This window comes from Protopterus annectens, chromosome 4.part0 (genome assembly GCF_019279795.1).
Source record: "Protopterus annectens isolate FY-2018-M chromosome 4.part0, PAN1.0, whole genome shotgun sequence".
Lineage (NCBI taxonomy): Eukaryota > Metazoa > Chordata > Ceratodontiformes > Protopteridae > Protopterus > Protopterus annectens.
In genome coordinates, this window is record NC_056733.1 from 1,704,622,325 (window position 1) to 1,704,642,485 (window position 20,161).

The 20,161-nt window shown below is 44.8% G+C and overlaps 1 protein-coding gene across 1 annotated transcript in view; it reads left to right on the forward strand.

The window, feature by feature from the left end:
- The window catches only part of LMAN2 (lectin, mannose binding 2), a 586,231-nt gene that overhangs the window by 416,901 nt on the left and 149,169 nt on the right, over positions 1-20,161 (forward strand). Inside the window, exon 7 of the mRNA XM_044069435.1 lies at positions 5,448-5,567. Coding sequence (XP_043925370.1) covers positions 5,448-5,567 — 120 coding nt within the window. The remainder of the gene's footprint in view (positions 1-5,447; positions 5,568-20,161) is intronic.

Here is a 20,161-nt window from a genome sequence, read left to right on the forward strand (position 1 = left end):
CACGGCGTTGTTGGGTGTCGCTTGTGCTGCCTTTGATGAGCGCACTATTACACGCCGCTTGGACTGTGCTAGGCTAGTGTTTGGTAAACGGTGCAATTATAACATGCCGCCGGATTCTCCGCCCAGTTCGCTAAAACACGCAAGGAGTAATCCTGCGGTCCAAACAAGATGAGTCCATTGGCCGCCAGTTCGGTAGAGCCACCGACTACTTCAACGGCTCCTTCTGACAGTTTAGCGGAGTCTCAAGGGGAGCCTTTGCTACTTCAGGAAGTGGCTTCTCCTGTTGTAGGCCAGGCTGAAGGGGCTTCTCATGTGTCGGTGGTTCCCTCCCCTCACAGAGTTTCTAGGCCTCCCCCTTCTCATAGTAAAAGCCTTTCTAAATCTAATTCTGCCCCTGCTGGTGTCTGTCCACAGGGTCCAGCTCCTAGAAAGCACATGTTAAAGGTGGCGGAGGATTTGATTACTTTCATTAGGGGTTCTATGCCTCCCCCTGAGAAAAGGCCCAGGGTTGAGCCAGGGATAGAGGGTCTGGATCAGTCTTCCAATGACCCTGATTCTTCTGTGGAAGAGCTCCAGGATTTCCCTCCCTACTCTGATTCAGCGGCTGAGGATTCTCCTCCCTCTGGCCCCTCCTGAAGATTTTTCTTTTTCTGAAACCTTGCATTCCATGAGGGAGCATTTTAAATGGGGAGGCCAGGATTATTCTGATTCTCGTAAAAGGCTTAGAGAATTCTTGTTTTTGCCTCAGCATAGGCCTTTGGCTATTCCCCCTGTATTGGATGTTGTTCAGGATGTATTTTCTGAGGCTTCTCTTAACCCTGACTCTTTGCCTCCTGCCCCTGCTAAACCAGATAGATACTGCAGGGTACCGGAAGCTCACTAGTATTTATACAAGAGTCCTAGGGCTGACCCAGACACCATTACTCAAGGCCCCAAGGGTGTCAGGGCTGCTGTGGTTAAGAATCCAGTTCCTTTGGACATGGATGCTAGAGCTCTGGATAGGTGGGGTAAGAAGTTGTATACCTCTTCCACTTTAGCTATGAGTGCTTTACATTGTCAAAATTATTTGCTGGGCCAATTGAAATGTAAAGTTGATGCTTTATCTGAAGGTATTGAATGTAAAGAGCTTCAGGATTTAGTGCATGTTTCAGACCAAGTTGGTAAGCATTCTTTGCAATGTGGTTTTGATGCTTTACAGGCTTCTTCCAGGGTGGCTGCTACTAGTTTAGTTCTTCGCAGGCATGCCTGGTTAAAAGTTCAGACGTTGTCAGAGCATGTTAAGGCTCGGATTATGGATGCTCCTTTGCAGTCTGATGTTCTTTTGGACCTCCGGTTGAATCAGTTTTGAAATAATGGAGGAAAACGCTAAGTCTATGCAGACAGTTAAGGATTGTTTACAGGTTCAGCCCCTAAGTTCAGTAGGAATTGACCTACTAAAGGGTGGTCTTTTCCTCTTCAGATTATCAGTCTAGGGGCAGGTCTAGGCGAGGTAGGGTAGAGCTTCCTCTCAGGGCCCTGCTACTCCTAGGACTTTGGGTTCTTTTACCCTTCTGCTGGGGAGGGCAGGGGTCAGTCCTTTCGAAACAAACTCAATGACCTGCGTCTTCAGCTGTCGGACTCTGCCATGCTGGCAGCTCCTCTAGGAGGAAAACTGGGACTTTTTGCAAAGTATTGGCATTTGGTTACCCAGGACAATGGGTATTGGACATTGTAAATCGAGGCTACAAATTTTATTTCCACACTTTCCCTCCTTTCAAAGGTATGCCAGATGTGCCTCATCAGCAAAGACTGGAAGCACAGGCAAAAAAAAAAAAAAAATTTCTTCTCTGCTTCAGTGGAGGGCAATACAGGAAGTACCTTCTGCTGAAAGAGGCACAGGGTTTTATTCCCGTCTTTTCTTAGTGCCAAAAAAAAGTAAATACTTGGAGACCAATTCTGGATTTGTCCATTCTAAACACCTTTTTGGAAATTCCAAAGTTCAAGATGTTAACGTTGCAGCAGTTGCTGCCTATGCTGGGCAGGGCTCATTGGATGGTAACTCTGGATCTCACAGAGGCCTATCTTCACATTCCTATCGGGCCCAGTTCCAGGAAGTTCCTGAGATTTCGGAATGGGAATTTGCATTATCAGTTCTCTGCATTGCCCTTTGGCTTGTCTACTGCGCCCAGGGTATTCACAAAAGTCCTGGCTCCAGTAATTGCTTTTTTCAGACTACAAGGAATTCAAATTTATCCTTATCTGGACGACTGTTTGTTTCTGGCTCAAGGCAAGCAAGAACTTCTTCAACATCTTCACTATGTAATGACAGTTTTAAGATGCCTAGGGTATTCTGTGAACGAAATAAAGTCCAGTCTAGTACCCTCACAAGAGATGTGTTTTCTGGGTGTGAGACTGAATACAGCAACCCAGATGGCATTTCTTACCTTGGACAAACAAAGACATCTTCATCAATACTTCCAACAGCTTTCAGTAATGTCCAGGCTGACTGCAAGGACAGTCCTTCAAGCCTTAGGGTTCATGGCATCTTGTATTCTAGTGCTTCCCAATGCCAAACTGCATATGAGGAAGTTACAATGGTATCTCAAAAGCGTGTGGACTCAACACAGCCACGATTTGGACACTGTCATTCAGGTTCTCCCTTGCATACAAAAAGAATTTCTGTGGTGGGCTCAGGAATGTCACCTAAACAAGGGACTCTCTGTGACCCAGCCAGAGGCATGTCAGATATTAACGACAGACTCGAGTCGGCCTGGGGAGCTCATCTCAAGGAAAATGGATTCAAGACCTTTGGCCCCCAGAGCTACTTCATTTACATATCAACATGAAAGAGATGCTGGCAGTTCAATTTGCTTTGGAAGCATTCAAGAGCCTACTTCAGTCAGGACTGGTGTTGATTCGAACAGACAACACAACAGTCATGTGGTACATCAACAAGCAAGGGGGAACCCATTCTTATCCATTGTGCAGACAAGCAATGCTAGTATGGGAAACTGCTTCAAAACTGCACATCACTCTTCGAGCACAGTTTCTGCCAGGAGCACAAAATTCTTTAGCAGATGTTCTGAGCAGACAGATTGTGGATCCTCGCGAATGGAAGTTGGATCATCAGGTGTTTCTGCAGTTAGCCATGGCTTGGGGAACTCCAGACATAGATCTGTTCGCTTCTCCTCTGACTTATCAACTGCCAAAGTTTTGCACAAGGCTATTTCATCCGAAAGCCTGGAAAATAGATGCACTATCCTTCAGCTGGAGAAACCTGCACGTGTATGCCTTTCCTCCTTTGCCTCTTCTTCCAAAGGTTTTGTTGAAAGTCAGGAGGGAAATGCCTCGCATGATTCTGATAGCACCAGATTGGCCTCGTCAACATTGGTACCCTCTCTTAAGGAGTTTAATTCATGGGACACCTTGGCCATTACCACAGTTTCCTCATTTATTGACTCAGGAGGACAATCATTCAGGGTGCAATCTCTTTACCTGACAGCCTGGAGAATTCAGTTTTGAGGAAGGTAGGCCTGCAGCTTCCACAACAAGTTTTGGATGTTCTTTTGGAAGCCGGGCGTCCTACTACTCGGAAAGTTTATGCTGATAAATGGAAGAGATTTTTTCTTTGGAGTGCAGCTCACGGCTTTGATGTTAAATTGCCTAACTTGAGTTGTATTTTGCAATATTTGACTGTTTTGTTAGACAAGGGATTGTCTTTCTCTTCTGTTAAAGTGCATGCTGCAGCTATTTCTGCTCACTATGAATGTGACCCTCCTTTGTTTTCTCGTCCATTGGTTAAACAGTTTCTTAGAGGGGCAAGGAATATAAGACCCCCGAGAAGAGCTCCCACTCCAGCCTGGGATCTTAATTTTGTTTTGGAGAAGCTGACTCTGCCTCCATTTGCACCTGCAGCTACAGCTGAGTTGAAGTTGTTGTCTTGGAAGACTGCTTTTTTGTTGGCTGTTACTTCTACTCGAAGGGTCTCTGAATTACAGGCCCTCATGGCAGTAGAACCATTTCTGATTTTTCACAAGGACAGAGTTTCCTTACGTACTAATCCTACTTTTATGCCTAAAGTAATTTCATATGTGGCACTGAACCAATCTATACATTTGCCTACTTTTTCTGCTGACCCCCAAAATAAAGGGGTGAAAGTTTTGCATTCTTTGGATGTGCATAGGCAATTAAGATATTATTTGAGCAGAACCACAGAGTTCAGAAGATCTCAACAGTTGTTTGTTTCTTTTGCTTTGACTTCACAAGGGAAAGCTGTTTCAAAACACACTATCTCCAAGTGGATTGGCCATTGTATTGCTTTTTGTTATTCTCATCATGGGAAAGATGTTCCTGCTGGGATCAGGCCTCACTCTACTAGGGCTACGGCCACCTCTACTGCTTTTTTGAGAGGGGTAGCTGCTAAGGACATTTTGGAGGCAGCTACTTGGAGTTCTGTACATACATATACTGAGCATTATCATTTACCTCTTTATTCTAGGTCTAGGGCTGGGTTTGCCACTGCTATTCTACAGGGCATGTTAGCAGCTCCTAATTCTATTTAGTTGGCCATCCTCCCTGTTTTCCGTTGCTCTGGGATTCTACCCATATGTCAGGACTGCAGCAATGGTAGATCGAAGAACATAGTACAGTTTTGTACCTACCATAAATGTAGATGTTCGAGGATATCCATTGCTGCAGTCCAAGTTTCCCTCCCTCCTACCCCCTTATTTGGGTTTGGGTTTTGGGTGGTGTTTTTTGCATTCTGACGTCTGAGGCAAGAAAGACTGAGGGTATGGCGTCGGTCATGCGCATTTGTACTGGCACATACTGATGTCAGCCTCGAGCGCCATGACCGACGCCAGATTCTAGCCCTTTGGTATTCGGGCCGATGGTGGACAGCGGAATACCCATATGTCAGGACTGCAGCAATGGATATCCTCGAACATCTACATTTATGGTAGGTACAAAACTGTACTTTTGGGTGATGGTTGTTGTTGGGCATGTTTTTGGGAGGTATCCTGTTTTTGGGCTGTGGCCTTTCTTTTTAGGGCCTTCTGACATCTGGGGCAAGAAAAGACTGAGGATATGACGTCGGTCATGAGCTTTTATACCCTGACGCTCTGATGTCAGATCTGAGCGCCCATGACCGACGTCAGCCTAATACTTTGGTATTCGGGCCGACCGAGGACAGCGGACTACCCATATGTAAGGACTGCAGCAATGTGGATCTTCGAACATCTACATTTATGGTAGGTACAAAACTGTACTTTTTTGAACTTGCTTTTATTTTGTATGGTAATAAAAGTGTATTGTAAAGAGGATTCGTGGTTCCAGTGACTTTTTTTTTTTTTTATTCTTGCTGTCTTTAAGTGGAGTTTACTGGATTTACTTGAGTTACTGGCTGTTTGGTTTGTTATTAGTAGAGTTACCCATTGTATAACTGATCCATGTACTTCTGCTTTTTCTAGATAATCATGACATCATCTCAATGAAGTTGTATCAACTGATGGTTGAGTACACGCCTGAAGAGGAAAATATAGACTGGACTAAGATCGAACCTAGTGTCAGCCTTCTTAAATCACCAAAAGGTATCTCAAATTTCAAGTAGGAGCCTTTAATAAGCTTGTTAGGCTTTAGTGTACAGGTCTAAGGAGACAGGTTTGGGGTGTAAGCTGTTACTTTCACTGTGAAAGTGATTCTGGGCTCTGTTTGTAGTCCAGGCAACTGGCTTTTTGCATGAGTATCCACCCAGTCCATAGTAAGATGTATCTGTAATAGAAAAGTGTGGCATAGAGGGCTGTGGATAGTCTAGTAGTGATAAGTAATAGGATCACAGTTCAAAAAATAGCCTTGGGTTATGGACTTGTATTTCACTCTGGCATGCCTATCCTGCATCATTTTGTGTCACTTAGAGCAGATGGAACTGAAATGTGCTTTATTTCTGTAGACTGGTAAGTCATAAATTGATACTTTGTGTACTTGAGGAGGAGTAGTTAATTATAGCTTGGAAGGTAGTAATGCTGAGGTGTGAGACATCCTTTATCTAGTTGGGTCAGAGGTGTAGATAGGTCGTTTAAGCGAGGAGTATCTGCAATGCAGGGACCAAATCCAGTCCTATCTTGAGTGCATAATATTAATATAAGCAGAAAGTCACATGGTCAAGAGTGCCTGTTTACTGTAGAAGGAACTGAAGGGAGAACTGTGTTGTAGGGAGCTGCTCCTTCTATGGGGTATTTATAATATAAAGCACTACTCCAGGCAATGGGACCTGAAGTACATGGTCCAGACATAGTAATCTGCATGCAATAGCTAGTCCCAACTGGGGTGTCTGTGACTCATAAAGCTGCTTTCACTAGTGTCATATATGATGTTGGGTGCTGTTCTCCACAATAAGTAGTTGGCTATATGTAGAGTGCTGCATCCCACAGAAGAAAACAGATGTGCCATTTTGTGTCCTGCTCACCACAGCAGATGTGCATATGTGATTCAGGCTGCTGCTCCCCACATCCATAACAGACTTGGTGCTGGGAGCTGCTGCAGATGCCAAGGATGTCTTCATATTAGTGTTACTGCACGTAGCATGGACATCTCTGATGCAAGTTGCTGCTTCCCACAGCAGGAACATCCATAATGCTGAGTGTACTATTCCCTGTATCAAGGGCATCTGTGATGCCTGTCCCCAAAACAGGAATATCTATGATTCATGCTGCTCACCTTCCCCAGCAGGAACTTCTCTGATTCAGGGTGCTGCTTCCCCAACTAGAGGCATCTTTGCTGGGTGCTGCTTCCCCAACTAGAGGCATCTTTGCTGGGTGCTGCTTCCTATAGCAGGAGCATCTGTAATGTATGATGTTGCTCCCTTTAGCAGATAGTTATAATGTGGAGTATTAGTCCCCATTGCAGCAGCATCTGTGATGTGGCGGGGCACTGCAGCAAGAATGTCTGTGATGCAAGTCATTGCTTCTTGCATCGGCAAAAGATGTTTGTAATGTGGGGAGTTGCAAGCAAATGTATCTGTGGCACAGGAGAACTGGCTTTTCGGTAACTGTTTGAAATGTTGGGACCTGCTAGACCAAGTTCAGAAATACAGCAACTGAATGGCCAAAAGTGCGGACTTACTAAATCAAAGATGCCATTTCTTGGAATATTGCCCTTTCCCCAATGTATGTTGATCTTGAAGCTGGTATGTTTAAGTTTGGTGCTATGTATGAGGGGTGGCAGGGATGGCTTGCTCACCCTGCACAAAGAAGTTTTAAGGAGAAGAGCCATCTTGATCTTCGAGGTTCTTTTTTTTTTTTGACATGTCGGCCCTCGTTTCAATAGGGAGCTGGTTCCTGCAGGGAGTGTTTAGAAACACACTTGCCTTTGATGCACAAGGCTGCAGGTTCTATTTCTACATAAGGAAGATGAATTGCTGACACTGTAATGCAGAATAAGGGGGGTGCTGCACTCCTGAGTGTCACCCTTCTGATGAGAAGTTAAACCGAGGCTCCAACTGCCTGAATTGGATGGTAGCTCATGTGGATGTAAAAGATTCCATGCCAGGAAGCTTCCTGATGCCCTTGCAAATTTTCTGTAGTAGTGTAAGTTCCCTGACTAGCCTAGTGGGACTAACGTGGTTCAACAAGTGATGGGTAGATGAATGTACAGTTAAATAAAGAAAGAGTACATCTGATATGGGTAGCTGCTGTGTACAGCAATTTTTTTGGAAAGACTTTCTTTTTTGCTTTTTAACTTTCACTTTGCAAAACAGTGTTTGGGTTACTGCTTCATTGTCAGTCTGCTGTATTACCCTACTTCTAGAGTTCAAGGAAGTAGCCTTATGAGGACAAATTTCCTATCTGTTGGTTTTTGCTTCTTGTACACTAACTTTATTAGTGTTCATTAGGAGTAGATATCTGGTTGTGAAGTAGAGAGCTCTTAACAGTTGTACTGATTGCAGGATACAAATGCCAGTAAAGATTTTCATTTAAGTGGATATACTACTGAGCATGATGTGCCTAGTTGTCCCCATTGTGCTCTTCTCTTTCCTTGGACAAGCATGTATAGGGCTAAACCTGTCCAGGACTGTTTGGCACTGAGTAGGTGCCTAGTCTCGGATCCCATTGATGTCTACCTAATCCACTGCCGACTTCCCACCAAAAAAAAAAAAGTATTCAGAGAAGCACCTGAAAATGTAGGCACATCAGGAGGCTGAAGGCAAGGCTGACACGTTTTTGGGTGGTGGCACATTCTATGGGGCCAAATCCATCCTTTTGTTAACCAGGAGCATTCGTATACCTGTGACTCTGAGGCAGATGTATTGGCCTGTGTAAACAAAATGTCTTCTCTTAAGTGTTAATTCTGATCCTGACGACACTCTATCTTCTGCTTCACCCTAGGGGATGTCTGCTTTCTGGACACCTTTCTAAAATGAAGGAAACTTCAAATGGAAGTCTAAGGACTTCTTTCAGCTCCAGATTGGGTGCAGGGATATTCCAGGCTTGTCTGATCCTACACCATTAGCGGTTTCTCCAGATTTAGTGGCCCTTAAATGTTTTTCTTTTAATCTCTCTTGTTGGTTGCATCCATTGTTCTTCTGAACCTAGAACTAATGCCTGCCATGTAGATGTGACCTTGCCGCTGTCCCATTCCACAAGTTCAAATCTCCATGTCTAGGCACTGGTGGACACTGTTTAAATAATAATAATGATATTAAAAATTAGTAGTACTGGAAGATGCATTTGCTAATTCATCCTTGGAGCCATATTCCAGCCATTGCCAGCTCCCCCATCCTTGTGGGAGATGGCTCTGGCTTGTGCCACATGAGTGACATCTGGCATGATCATTAGAGGTCCACCTAGTTGAAGATGTGTGCTGATTGAGCTTGCATTGCCATCCTGTGTTCATACTGTGCATGCAAAGGGAAATTGGTATGCAGAGTCCTGTTTTCCTTAGTAGGCAGCAGTTGTGGGCTTGTAAGAGGCACATAGGGGTGTTCCCAAGTGGAGAAGATAGCCTTCCCAACCCCCTTGGATCTACAATAGCTCCTTGCCTCCCATCTGTCTCCAGGAAATGGAGAGCTGAGTGGGGTTCCCAGACAGGAGTGAATGGGTCATAGGGCTCTGGCCTATCCCAAGAACACCAGTCTCCCATTGTACTGGAATGAATGGGCCAGGTGAGTGAAGGTAGGGCAGCCATCAGGCAAGGTCCTGAGGGAGGAGGTGAATGAGGAGGAGCAACAAAACAAAACAAAGAGACCTTTTTTCACTGTTTCAGCCTGAGAGCTTCAATTTCGGCAGCATGGATGGTTTAACACTCACTCACTCCTTTTAGGCACATCAGTATAGGACTTGTTCAACATAGACGAAGGCTAGGAAGCCTAATACAATGAAATTATAATGGCTAGAAATGGAGAATATTTCCATTTGGTATATTAAAAAAAGTCAGGGCGCAAATGCACCACCATTGTCCCTGGTCCTCGTATAGGTGTCAAATCTTTATAAAGCAAGCTTGGCCTATTCTTTCCTGAAAGTAGATGCTAGTCATCTCAACTTGCTTGGCTAGGGCCTCCACTTAATTCCCATTTGCAAGTAAAAACAGTTTTTCAGGGGAGCCCTACACTTAAAACCACCTGAGAGAGAGATTGTCTCATCATGAGACCTTAACTATGTTACAAAAACTTACACTTGTGCTAGAAAATCTCAGTATAACTCCTTTTGAGCCAGCTTCTTCCATGTCCCTCAAATTCCTCTCCAAATGACTTTGTTAGTGGCAGTAACCTCTGATAGAAGAATTACAGAGTTGCAGTCCATCGTGTGTAACAAGCCATTTCCACAAGGATGGGGATACCCTTCTTGCATGCCTATTGCATTGACAGAATTATTCTTGAGCCTGGCTATTCCCTGCACTCTTTGTTCCCCAGTTTCTTTGAGTGAGAGAAAGAAGATTCTTTAACTTTTACACATGCACAAAAAAGGGAGATTGTACCAAAAACAAAGCAAATCAGAAAAGCAATCTGGTTGTTCATTTAAGGGTAGAGAGGAGGAAGCCAGTTAGCAAACATTCTGTCAGATTAACTAAATCAGTGTACCTGCTTCTGCCACCCTTTTCATGGCAAGACTGCTCCTGGACAGGTTATGGTTCATTTTGCTAGAGCAACTGCAGCTATTGCTGTCTTTGGAGGAGGTCAACACACAGTCCATCTTGGAAGCAGCTACTTAATTTTTCCTTACCAAGCATTATAAGCTGTCTCTTGCATCCAGGGCAAGGGATAGGTTTACCACTTCATTCTACAGGGACTCATATCTCCAGGTTTTTCTTAGGCCTAGTGGATACTGGTCTAAAAGCTGTGGGGAGTCTTCCCAAGTATCATTACTGCAGTGCTGAATATTATGATGGATATGTTACAGTTGAGTTAGGAATTTAACTTGATTTTATATTTGACTGTTAACAGTAACAGTTCCTTCTGTGCATCCCCTTTTTTATACTTGGGCATCCAGCGATTGGGTTGAGCATCCCTGCTGTCTTTCCTGTCTTGTAGCTCCAACCCCTCACCTTTTTTTGAGTTGATCAATTCCTTTAGGTACCATATACCATTCCTTGCTGGGGACAGTGGGCTATATAGTGCTGATGTTCTTCATTTTTCACTGTTGCAGTCATCACATTTGGGTTATCTGCCTGCAGGTAGCCCTCAGCCAGCCTGAATACCAGAGTCTTGGGATTTCTGGGTCAGATGCTGTCGCTTCATCCATGAAGTCAGGTCGTCAGGGGTATAAAACATGCAGTCAATGCCATTACATCAGTCTTTCTTGCTGTGCAGTCCCCAAAGCAGGAGCAGTTCGCAAGTGCCGGTCGGCCGATTCCTGGAATTTACGTTTTCGAGTTTCAGACCTGAAGTCTTCAAAAAGCTAAGTACCTCGTTGGGGATCCTTTTTTCTTTCTCTAACCGAAGTCCGAAAAAATAATAATTGTCTTGCCTGTGGAAAGCAAATACCTCATAGAGATTTTCATTCTTACTGCGTCACCTGTTTAGGCCCAGACCACGACGTCCTTCACTGTCTGTTTTGTGCCTTGTTCAACGCATGAACTATTCGTCATCAGGCTATTTTTGTAGCTAAATACTTTCGTTCTCTATTTCCGTACTCCGAAATGGCTTCGTTAAGCCATCCGACTACTGATCTTCCAAAAAAATCATAAGGATAAAGACAGAGACAGACCACATAGGTCCAAAACTGCTGACGACGCTTCCGTTAAGCTAGTCGCCAGTCCACTGGTACTCGGTGAGGCGCTTTCGCGGCCCCGATACCCGCTTCTGCAGATACGCAGTCCTCTGCTGAGACCAATTTGAAGTCCAGTGTGCCGCAAGATACCTCTTCGTCTATGGAACCTGCGGATGTCTTTACCTTGAATGGGTCTGGAGCTGCTGTGCAGGCACCAGCTTCTGAGGGTGTATTCAGGCATACGGATTTTCATATTAAACCGACGACTTCGTTTCAAGCTAAAAATACCGAATTCCTCAGGCCTAAAGCTCGCACTATGCCTAGAAAAACCGATGACCAAAGCGCATTCTTAGGCCCACATGCCTCAGAAACAAATGATTAGAATGGCTGAACACCTTATTACCTTAATTAGGGGAAGCCAGCTTTCCCTCTCTGAGCCTCTGAGACCTAGAACTGATTTTCCTTCTGATTCTTCTGATCAGGAATCCGGAATCTGATATCTCTTTTCCTTCTGACTACCAGGATTTACCCTTATCTACTTAAGAGGATTCTGATGGAGAGGATTCCATTCCCTCTGCTTCCCCTCCAGAGGATTTTTCCTCTGGTGAAACCTTGCATACCCTCAGGGAACATTTCTGCTGGGAAAGCCAGGACTATTCTCAGTCCAAAAAGAGACTTAGGGAATTCTTAAACCTGCCTCAGCACAGGCCTCTAGCTATCCCTCCTGTTCTGGAGATTGTAGATGTTTTCCAGGAATCCGGCCGTTCCCCAGACACTTTGCCTCCAGCTCCCAGGAAACCGGACAGGTACTATAGAGTACCTGACTCTCACAAATTCCTCTTCAAGAATCCTACTGCGGATCCAGACACCATTTCCCAAGGACCTAAAAGCATTAAGGCTACTACTGCCAAAAATCTTACCCCTTCAGACAGGGATTTTAGGGCTTAGACAGATGGGGTAAGAAGGTATATACCTCTGCTACTCTGGCCATTAGGGTTTTAAATTGCCAGTTTCATATGTTAAAATATCAGCAACATATTATAGGACTAATTAAACAGAAAATTATGTTGACCCGTGGTGGTGGTGCTGCCTTACAGTAAGACGCTGTCCGGTTCGATTCTCAGCTAGAGCATCTTCTGCGTGGAGACATGCGTGAATGAGCATACCTTCGTTGAAGGTTGTGCCTCAGGGCTGGTAACTCTGCACGTAAAAATCAACTACCAATCATTAGCAGACCGGAGTTCCGCTGTGGCGACCCCTAACCGGGAAAAGCCGAAAGACACAACAACAAACAGAAAATGATGTTGATTCCTGTCTGTGCTGAACACAAAGATTTACACGAGTTAATGCGTTCTGCAGACCAAGTTGGTAAACATACTTTGCAGTGTGGTTTGGATGCTTTAGACGTATCTTGCAGGGATGCTGTCACTGGGTCTGTACTTAGAAGGCATGCATGGCTTAAGGAGCAAAACTTGCCAGATCATGTTAAAGCTAAATTACTGGATGCATCCTTAAACCAAGAGTGCCTTTTTGGCAACAAAGCAGAAGTCGTCCTCAAAAGAATGGAGGAAAAAGCCAAATCTATGCAAACTGTTTAAGAGTTCTTACAAGTACAGCCACCTAGATTTAGTAGGCACTGGCCTTCAAAGAACTGGTCCATTCCAGTCCCTTCCAGGCCTTCTCAGTCCAAACTCATGGGCAGCAGACCACAAAGACTTAATTCTCAGGCTGTGCACAGATCTAAGCAATGGGGGGCTCCCACTTCCAAAGCAGGGAGTAGTAAGCCACCCCCATGGAAAAATTGCACAATGACTTATCCTTAACTCTTCCAAGCCTTGGTCAACTACTTGCACCTTTAGGAGGAAAGCTTGCCCTGAATGCAAAAAACTGGGAATTCATTACCCAAGACAAATCGGTTTTAAACATAGTTTCCCTAGGATACAGATTCCACTTCCTCTGTCTCCCACCCCCAAGTGGATGGCCAGACCTCCCCCCAAACCAGTGGTCAGAGGCTCAAAAACAAGTTCTCTCTCTCCTCAGCATCAAGGCTATTCAACCTGTTCCAGCAGAACAAAGAGGACACGGTTTCTATTCAATACTGTTCTTGGTTCCCAGAAAATAAAACTCCCGGCTTCCTATCCTGGACCTGTCTATCCTCAACACCTTTTTGGTGGTTCCAAAATTCAAAATGCTAACTCTTCAACAGCTTCTTCCTGTTCTAGCCAAGGATGCCTGACTGGCAACCCTAGACTTAAAAGAAGCTTATCTGCACATCCCAATAAGGGAATCTTGCAGGAAATACCTACGCTTCGGGGCAGGCTCCATGCACTATCAGTTCTCTGCACTTCCCTTTCCCTTATCTACTGTGCCCAGGGTATTCACAAAGTGCCTGGCTCCAGCCATTGTATTTTGCAGACAGAGACATATTCAGATTTACCCATATTTGGACGATTGCCTGATTCAGGCAGAGAGTCAAGACTTGCTATTACAGCACCTGGCATTTGTAAAGAGACTTATAACTTCACTGGGGTACACCATCAATGAGAAGAAATCCCACCCATTACCCTGCCAACAGATTGTATTCCTGGGAGCAAGTTTGAACACAACTTCCCAGATGGCATTCCTCACTGCAGAGAAACACGTTTATTTGACAACCTACTTCAACCTACCACAAAAGCCCAGCTGTCTGCAAAGAAAATCCTGCAAACCCAGGGGTTCATGGCCTCTTGCATTCTGTTAATTCCATATGCAAGACTGCATATGAGGAAACTTCAATGGTATCTAAAAAGTCTATGGTGTCAACAGTCTCAGGACCTGGAAACAGTGATTCCTGTCATCCCTTACTTAAGGGCAGAGTTCCTTTGGTGGGCAGAGGCCTGCAACCACAACAAGGGACTCCCTTTCACTCTACCCCCTCCCACCCAAACCCTAACAGACGCATCAGACTGTGCATGGGGGGCTCACATGGCAGGGCAGTACATTCAGGGGGAATGGAACCCAATACAGATGCACGTGCATATCAATCAAAAAGAAATGTTAGCTGTACAGAATGCTCTGACAGCCTTCAAAGACCTTATTCTTCCAGGACAACTGTTGGTAAAGACAGACAACACCACAGTTATGTGGTACATAAATAAGCACGGGGGAACCCATTCCTACCTACTCTGCAGACTAGTCCATGGCTCTGTGGAACACAGCCTTGAGCAACCAAGTGAACCTGCAAGCTCAATTCCTGCCAGGCAAACTAAATTCACTGGCAGACGACTTAAGCAGAAATCTCATGGACCCACACGAATGGAAACTGGAACCCAAAATATTCAAGCTTTTGAGGAACAAATGGGGACACCAGAGGTAGACCTGTTTGCCTCCCCTTAGAACTACCAATTGAAAAAATACTGCACCAGAACTCCCCACAGTCAAGCTTGGAAAGTGGATGCCCTGTCCTTTACCTGGGAAGGCCTCTCAGTCTGTGCCTCCCCCCCTCTGCCTCTCCTCTCGAAGGTCTTGCTAAAGATCAAACAGGACAAGAAAAGGACAATTCTGATTGCACCGGACTGGCCACACCAGCACTGGTACCCCCTTTTGCACAGTCTGACAGTGCTACAGCCATGGCACCTGCCTCAGACCCCTTCCCTGCTGTCCCAGCAGGTGGGCCAGATTCTGCACCCTCAACTTCAAACCCTGAACCTTGCAGCCTGGCTAATCCCCTGAGCTCACTTCTAGCAACCCTAAGTAAGCAGGTGCTGGATGTCATTCTTGAGGCAAGGAGGCCTAGTACTAGAAAATCCTATTCATAAAAATGGAAAAAATACTGTTCCTGGAGCCAGTCTCAAGGGATGGGCACAGCGGTGCCCAGCTTATCTCTTATTCTAGATTATTTAACAGAAATGCTCCACAAGGGTCTATCTTTCTCGTCAATTAAGATTCATGCCTCAGCCATATCAACACATTATAATACTGAGCCACCCCTCTTCTCTCATCCACTGCTAAAACAATTCCTTAGAGGGGCCAAAAATTTAAGACACCCCCCCCCCCCAAGGACTCCAGCCTGGGACCTAAACTTTATGTTGGAAAAACTTACTCTTCCCCCCTTTGAACCAGCTGCTAGAGCAGAGTTGAAATTCCTTTCTTGGAAAACAGCTTTACTTCTAGCCGTCACGTCTGCAAGAAGAGTGTCTGAACTGCAGGCCCTTATGGCAGTGGAACCCTTCATTATCCTCTATGTGGACAGGGTTTCCCTCAGGACTAAGTCATCATTTATGCCCAAGGTGGTATCTAGTGTGGCACTGAACCAGTCCATTCATTTGCCTACTTTTTTCCCTAATCCCCGGAATAAAGGTGAAAGGATACTGCATTCCCTGGACGTGCACAGACAGCTTAGATTCTATTTGGACAGGACTAAGCCTCTCAGAAAATCTGACCAACTGCTAGTCAGCTTTGCTGCAGGGGCAGAGGGGAAGGCCATTTCAAAGCAAACCATTTCCAATCGGATAGCACATTGCATCCATTTCTGCTACAAGCACCATGGAAAACCTACCCCACAGGGGATAAGAATACATTCCACCAGGGCTGCTTCTACCTCTACTGCATTTCTCAGAGGAGTCCCTACCCGGGACATCGTGGAAGCTGGAGCTTGGAGCTCTGTACATAATTTCACCAAGCATTACCACTTGCCTGTTTTTTGTAAATCCAGAGCTGGATTTGCCACAGCAGTCTTACAGGGCCGTATTGCTAGTCCTAATGCTGTTTAACTACCTCCACCCTTCCTTAGTTTTGGGAATCAACCCAAATGTGATGACTGCAACAGTGAAACATGAAGAACATAGTACAGTTGTGTACACTTACCATAAATGTAGATGTTCAAGTGTATTCACTGTTGCAGTCCTAGTTACCCTCCCTCCAGCTCCCTGACTTCTTTTGACTTTTTACCTATCTTACTTGTTTGGTATATATTACATCATGTGTATTTGCTTTTTGCTGGGGGTGTTCCATACCATGTAATTGCTTCCTATTGTGGGGCAAGAAAAACTGATGTAATGGCGTCGGCTGCATGTTTTATACCCCTGATGTCATGGAAGAAGAGACAGCATTTGACGCCGAAATCCCAAGACTCTGGTATTCAGGCCAGCTGAGGGCTACCTGCAGGCAGATAACCCAAATGTGATGACTGCAACAGTGAGTACACTCGAACGTCTACATTTATGGTAAGTGTACGCAACTGTACTTTGGCTTACACCTCATAGTTTGAGCTTCAGTCCTGAGGGAGCAAGGAAGACCTGAAAATATGGTGCCTGACGAAGACCCTTATATCCTGAAGTCTGAGAGGAGGGTGTCTGCCAGACCAGTCCTGACCAGTAAGAGGGGATTAAAGTCTCTGGTGTTGTGGGGCCAGTCAAGGGCTTCCACAGCAGGACATCCCAAGAGTTATTAGTGCAACAGTGAAGGCACTCAAACATCTACATTTATGGTAAGTATCCACGACTGTACTTTCTATCTGCACATAACAATTTCTAATGGGGCAAACAAGCTTCTAGTTTCTTTTGCAGGAGATAAGGAAGAGAGAGACCTGCAAGTGAGCAGACCACATCTAAAACTGATTTCCAGTTGCACTGCTTTCTGCTACTCTCATCATGTAAAATCATTAGGACAAAAGCAGCCACCACAACCTTTTTTTAAAGGAGCCCGTACTCAGTCTAGTCTTGAACCGGCTGCTTGAGCCTCTGTACACATAAAGCATTACAACCTTGGAGTTAACTTACAAAACCAAAGCAAGGTTTACCTCTCCTTCCTGCAGAGATGTAAATCGCCAGCTTTCAATAATAACCCAACTATGTCCTCTAACATGGTCTTGGGAGTAGTCCTAAGAATCAGAACTGCAAATGTGACTGTGAAGAGCATAGTACAGTTGTCAGAAACTTTCCATAATTGAAGATGTTCAGGTAGATCACTGTTAAAGTACCCTTTCTCTTTGTCCTGCTGTTTTTCTTCTTCGGTTATCTCCTGTGGTTGAGGTGGGCACCCTGTACCTCACCCTTGGGTCAGCTGTGCACTCCCATCCTGCTGCATTTAGCCATTCTGCTAGCACAGGGTGGGTCATATGAACTTACAGGATAATAAAATCTTTGGTTCCTGGGCAAGAAATACCTGAAGATGTGCTGACAGATGACTCCTTAGTACCACAGGTGCTGTCTTAATCAGGAAGAAAATCTGTTGTCTGGGGAGGGTGAAATTCTCTGGTGTTCTGGCCAGCCATGGACTTCTGAAGAAAGGAGTTCCCACAGCTCAATACAGTGGCAGTGATCTATGCAAACATCTACAAACAGGTTAAGTTTTTGACACAGTTGTACTTTCCTCAGTCCTGGAAGATGCATTTATCATTGCATCAATGTTGCCAAACTTTACCTATCCTGACCATTTTTATAAGGTCAAAGATTGCCATTAGCTGTTATACAGGAACACTCTGGCTGATCCAGCTGTGGTATCCCTGGATTCTGTCAAGGGACCTTCTTCACCTTTGCCTAAGAGCCCATACCCCATCATACGAAGAATAAAAATTTCATCCAATTTGGGGGGAAAGGCATATACCTGCTGCCTTGGCTTTTATAACCTTGAGCTGCCAGATTTGTACATTTAAATTTCAAGAGTCTGTATTTGACAAATTGAAGTCTAAAGTAAATGGGCTTGATGACAAGGAACTGAAGCAGGAAATGCTTGATTTATGCACTGTCGCAACCCCAGGTGGCTGTGATGCACCAGAGGTACCATGCAGGGAAGCAGTTACAGGGTCAGTGATTATAAACACAACAGCTCCTGTCAGATATGTAAAGTTGAGGCTTGTTAGTTCCCCCCTGGATTTTAGGACCTTCTCTTTGCAACCCTGAATTAAAAACCTTTTAAGAGGCTGGAGAAAAAAGAGAAGGTAGCATGTCAGACTTCTTTTATCATTCTCAGGCTCTAAAATCTATCCAGAATTAGACTTCTAAAACCTTGGCCTCTCCTTTCCAACCACAACAAAGATGTGTCCCATAAAGGGAAGACACTGTTCTACAGTAAACAAAGGCACACACCCCAAAATGATAAGATTGGAGTCCTCGGGGCCAAGACCAGCAAAGTTAAGAGTTATGGCTCAGTCATGTTGATCCCTCCTGCAGAAATCTCACACCAATCTACTCAACCCTTAAATCTCACCCTTACCCTCCTTAAAATAGGGGACTGTTGCCTCTGTGGAAGAGTGGGAGAAGATGACCTAAAATCATTTGGTCCCTAACATACCTAGACCAAGCATACAAGTTAAGGTCAGAAGACCTGGATCTTCAAGAGTTCCCAAGCAGCACATTCTCATGGGTCTGCCTCTTTTAGACAACCTCTTAAACCAAGGTGCCATTGAAATAGTACCAGTAGGGGTAAAAATACAGGGTACTACTCAGCACTCTTCCGTACCAAGAAAAGAAGGGTCTTGTAACCCTGTTTTTGGACCTTTCAAATCCAAAAAAGTTCCTGTTAGTCCAAAATTCAAAATGCTTGCTCTTCAAGAACCACTGTATCTTTTATTCTCAATAGTCCTCACAGTCACCTTGGATCTGAGGGATATCTACCCCCACATTTCCATTGCAGGGGTAAATAGAGGGTATATAAGATTTGATGCAGGAGAAGCTGACTGCTAGTTCACCTCCTTGCCCATTGGGTTGTCTGCTGCACACAGGGTTTTTAAAAAGTGCCTGTCGTCTTCCATACTGATGGTCTGTTTAGTAAGACTGCATGTGAGAAAGTTGCAGCAGTTTCTCAGAAATAGATGATGGTAGTACCTCCAGTATCTGGACACCTGCATTTCATTTTTTTCTAGTGTAAAGAAGGAGCTGTTGTAATGGAAGTATCAAGTACATGTCACTGTGGAGGTAGCTGTCAAGCTAGCCAAGGAATCCAAACTCTGAATTTATAAGGTCATATGGGAAGTCTGGGAGTCCAGGGCACATGGGACAAGAACACAAGAAACAAGCATATAAACATAAAGGAAATAATGGCAGCTGTTTTAGTTGTAAAAGTCTTCAAACATAATTTGACACATGGAACAGTGTATGTCCTTATGGACAAACATCATAGTGATGTGGTACTCCAACAAACAGGAAAGACACATCCTTACACCGTTTGCGGCCTGGCAGCCCAGGAGTCAGGCTTGAAAGTCAGAGCATCCTGCATTCCATCTCAGTAGGATGTCTTTAGCAGACTAGCTGAATAAGTCGCAGCTCAAACCCCATGAATGGGTGTTTCTAGATTTGACTCACAGGTGGGGGTGTCAGAAGTAGACCTTTGGCTTCTCCCTCCAAAAAAAGAAGTAACTCTGGAAGATTTACTGCAAGACAGCAATTCCAGGAGCTTAGAAAATGGATGCCTTTTCCATACCTTAGGCAGGTCTGATGTTCTTCATCTCACATTGCTGCAGTCCTTACACTTGGGTAGTCCGCTGTCCTCGGTCGGCCCGAATATCAAAGTATAAGGCTGACGTCGGTCAAGGCGCATTTGACTGACATCAGGACGTCAGGGTACAAATGCGCATGACCGACGTCATATCCTCAGTCTTTTTTGCCGCATGGTCCGGTGCAGAAGCAGTATTGCAAGTGCCGGTTGGCGTTCTGAAATTTTTCGATTTCGGAGTTTCAGACCGAGTCAAAGTTGGCTAAGTACCCCGTTGGGAATATTTTAGTTTTTCTTGCCTCAGTGGTTTACGGATGTCAGAAAAAGTGAATAATTGTATTTCTTGTGGGAAACAGATACCGCATAGAGACTATCATACTTTGTGTATTCCTTGTTTAGGGTCTGAGCACGACGTTGTTGGGTGTCGCTCTTGTGCTAGATTCAATAAGCGCACTATAAAGAGGAGATTAGATTGTGCCAGGTTAGTCTTGAAGCGGTGCAATTATAAAATGCCGTCGGATGCTCCGGCGCCGCTTCAAGAAGCGCAAGGACAAAGCAGTGAAGCCTAG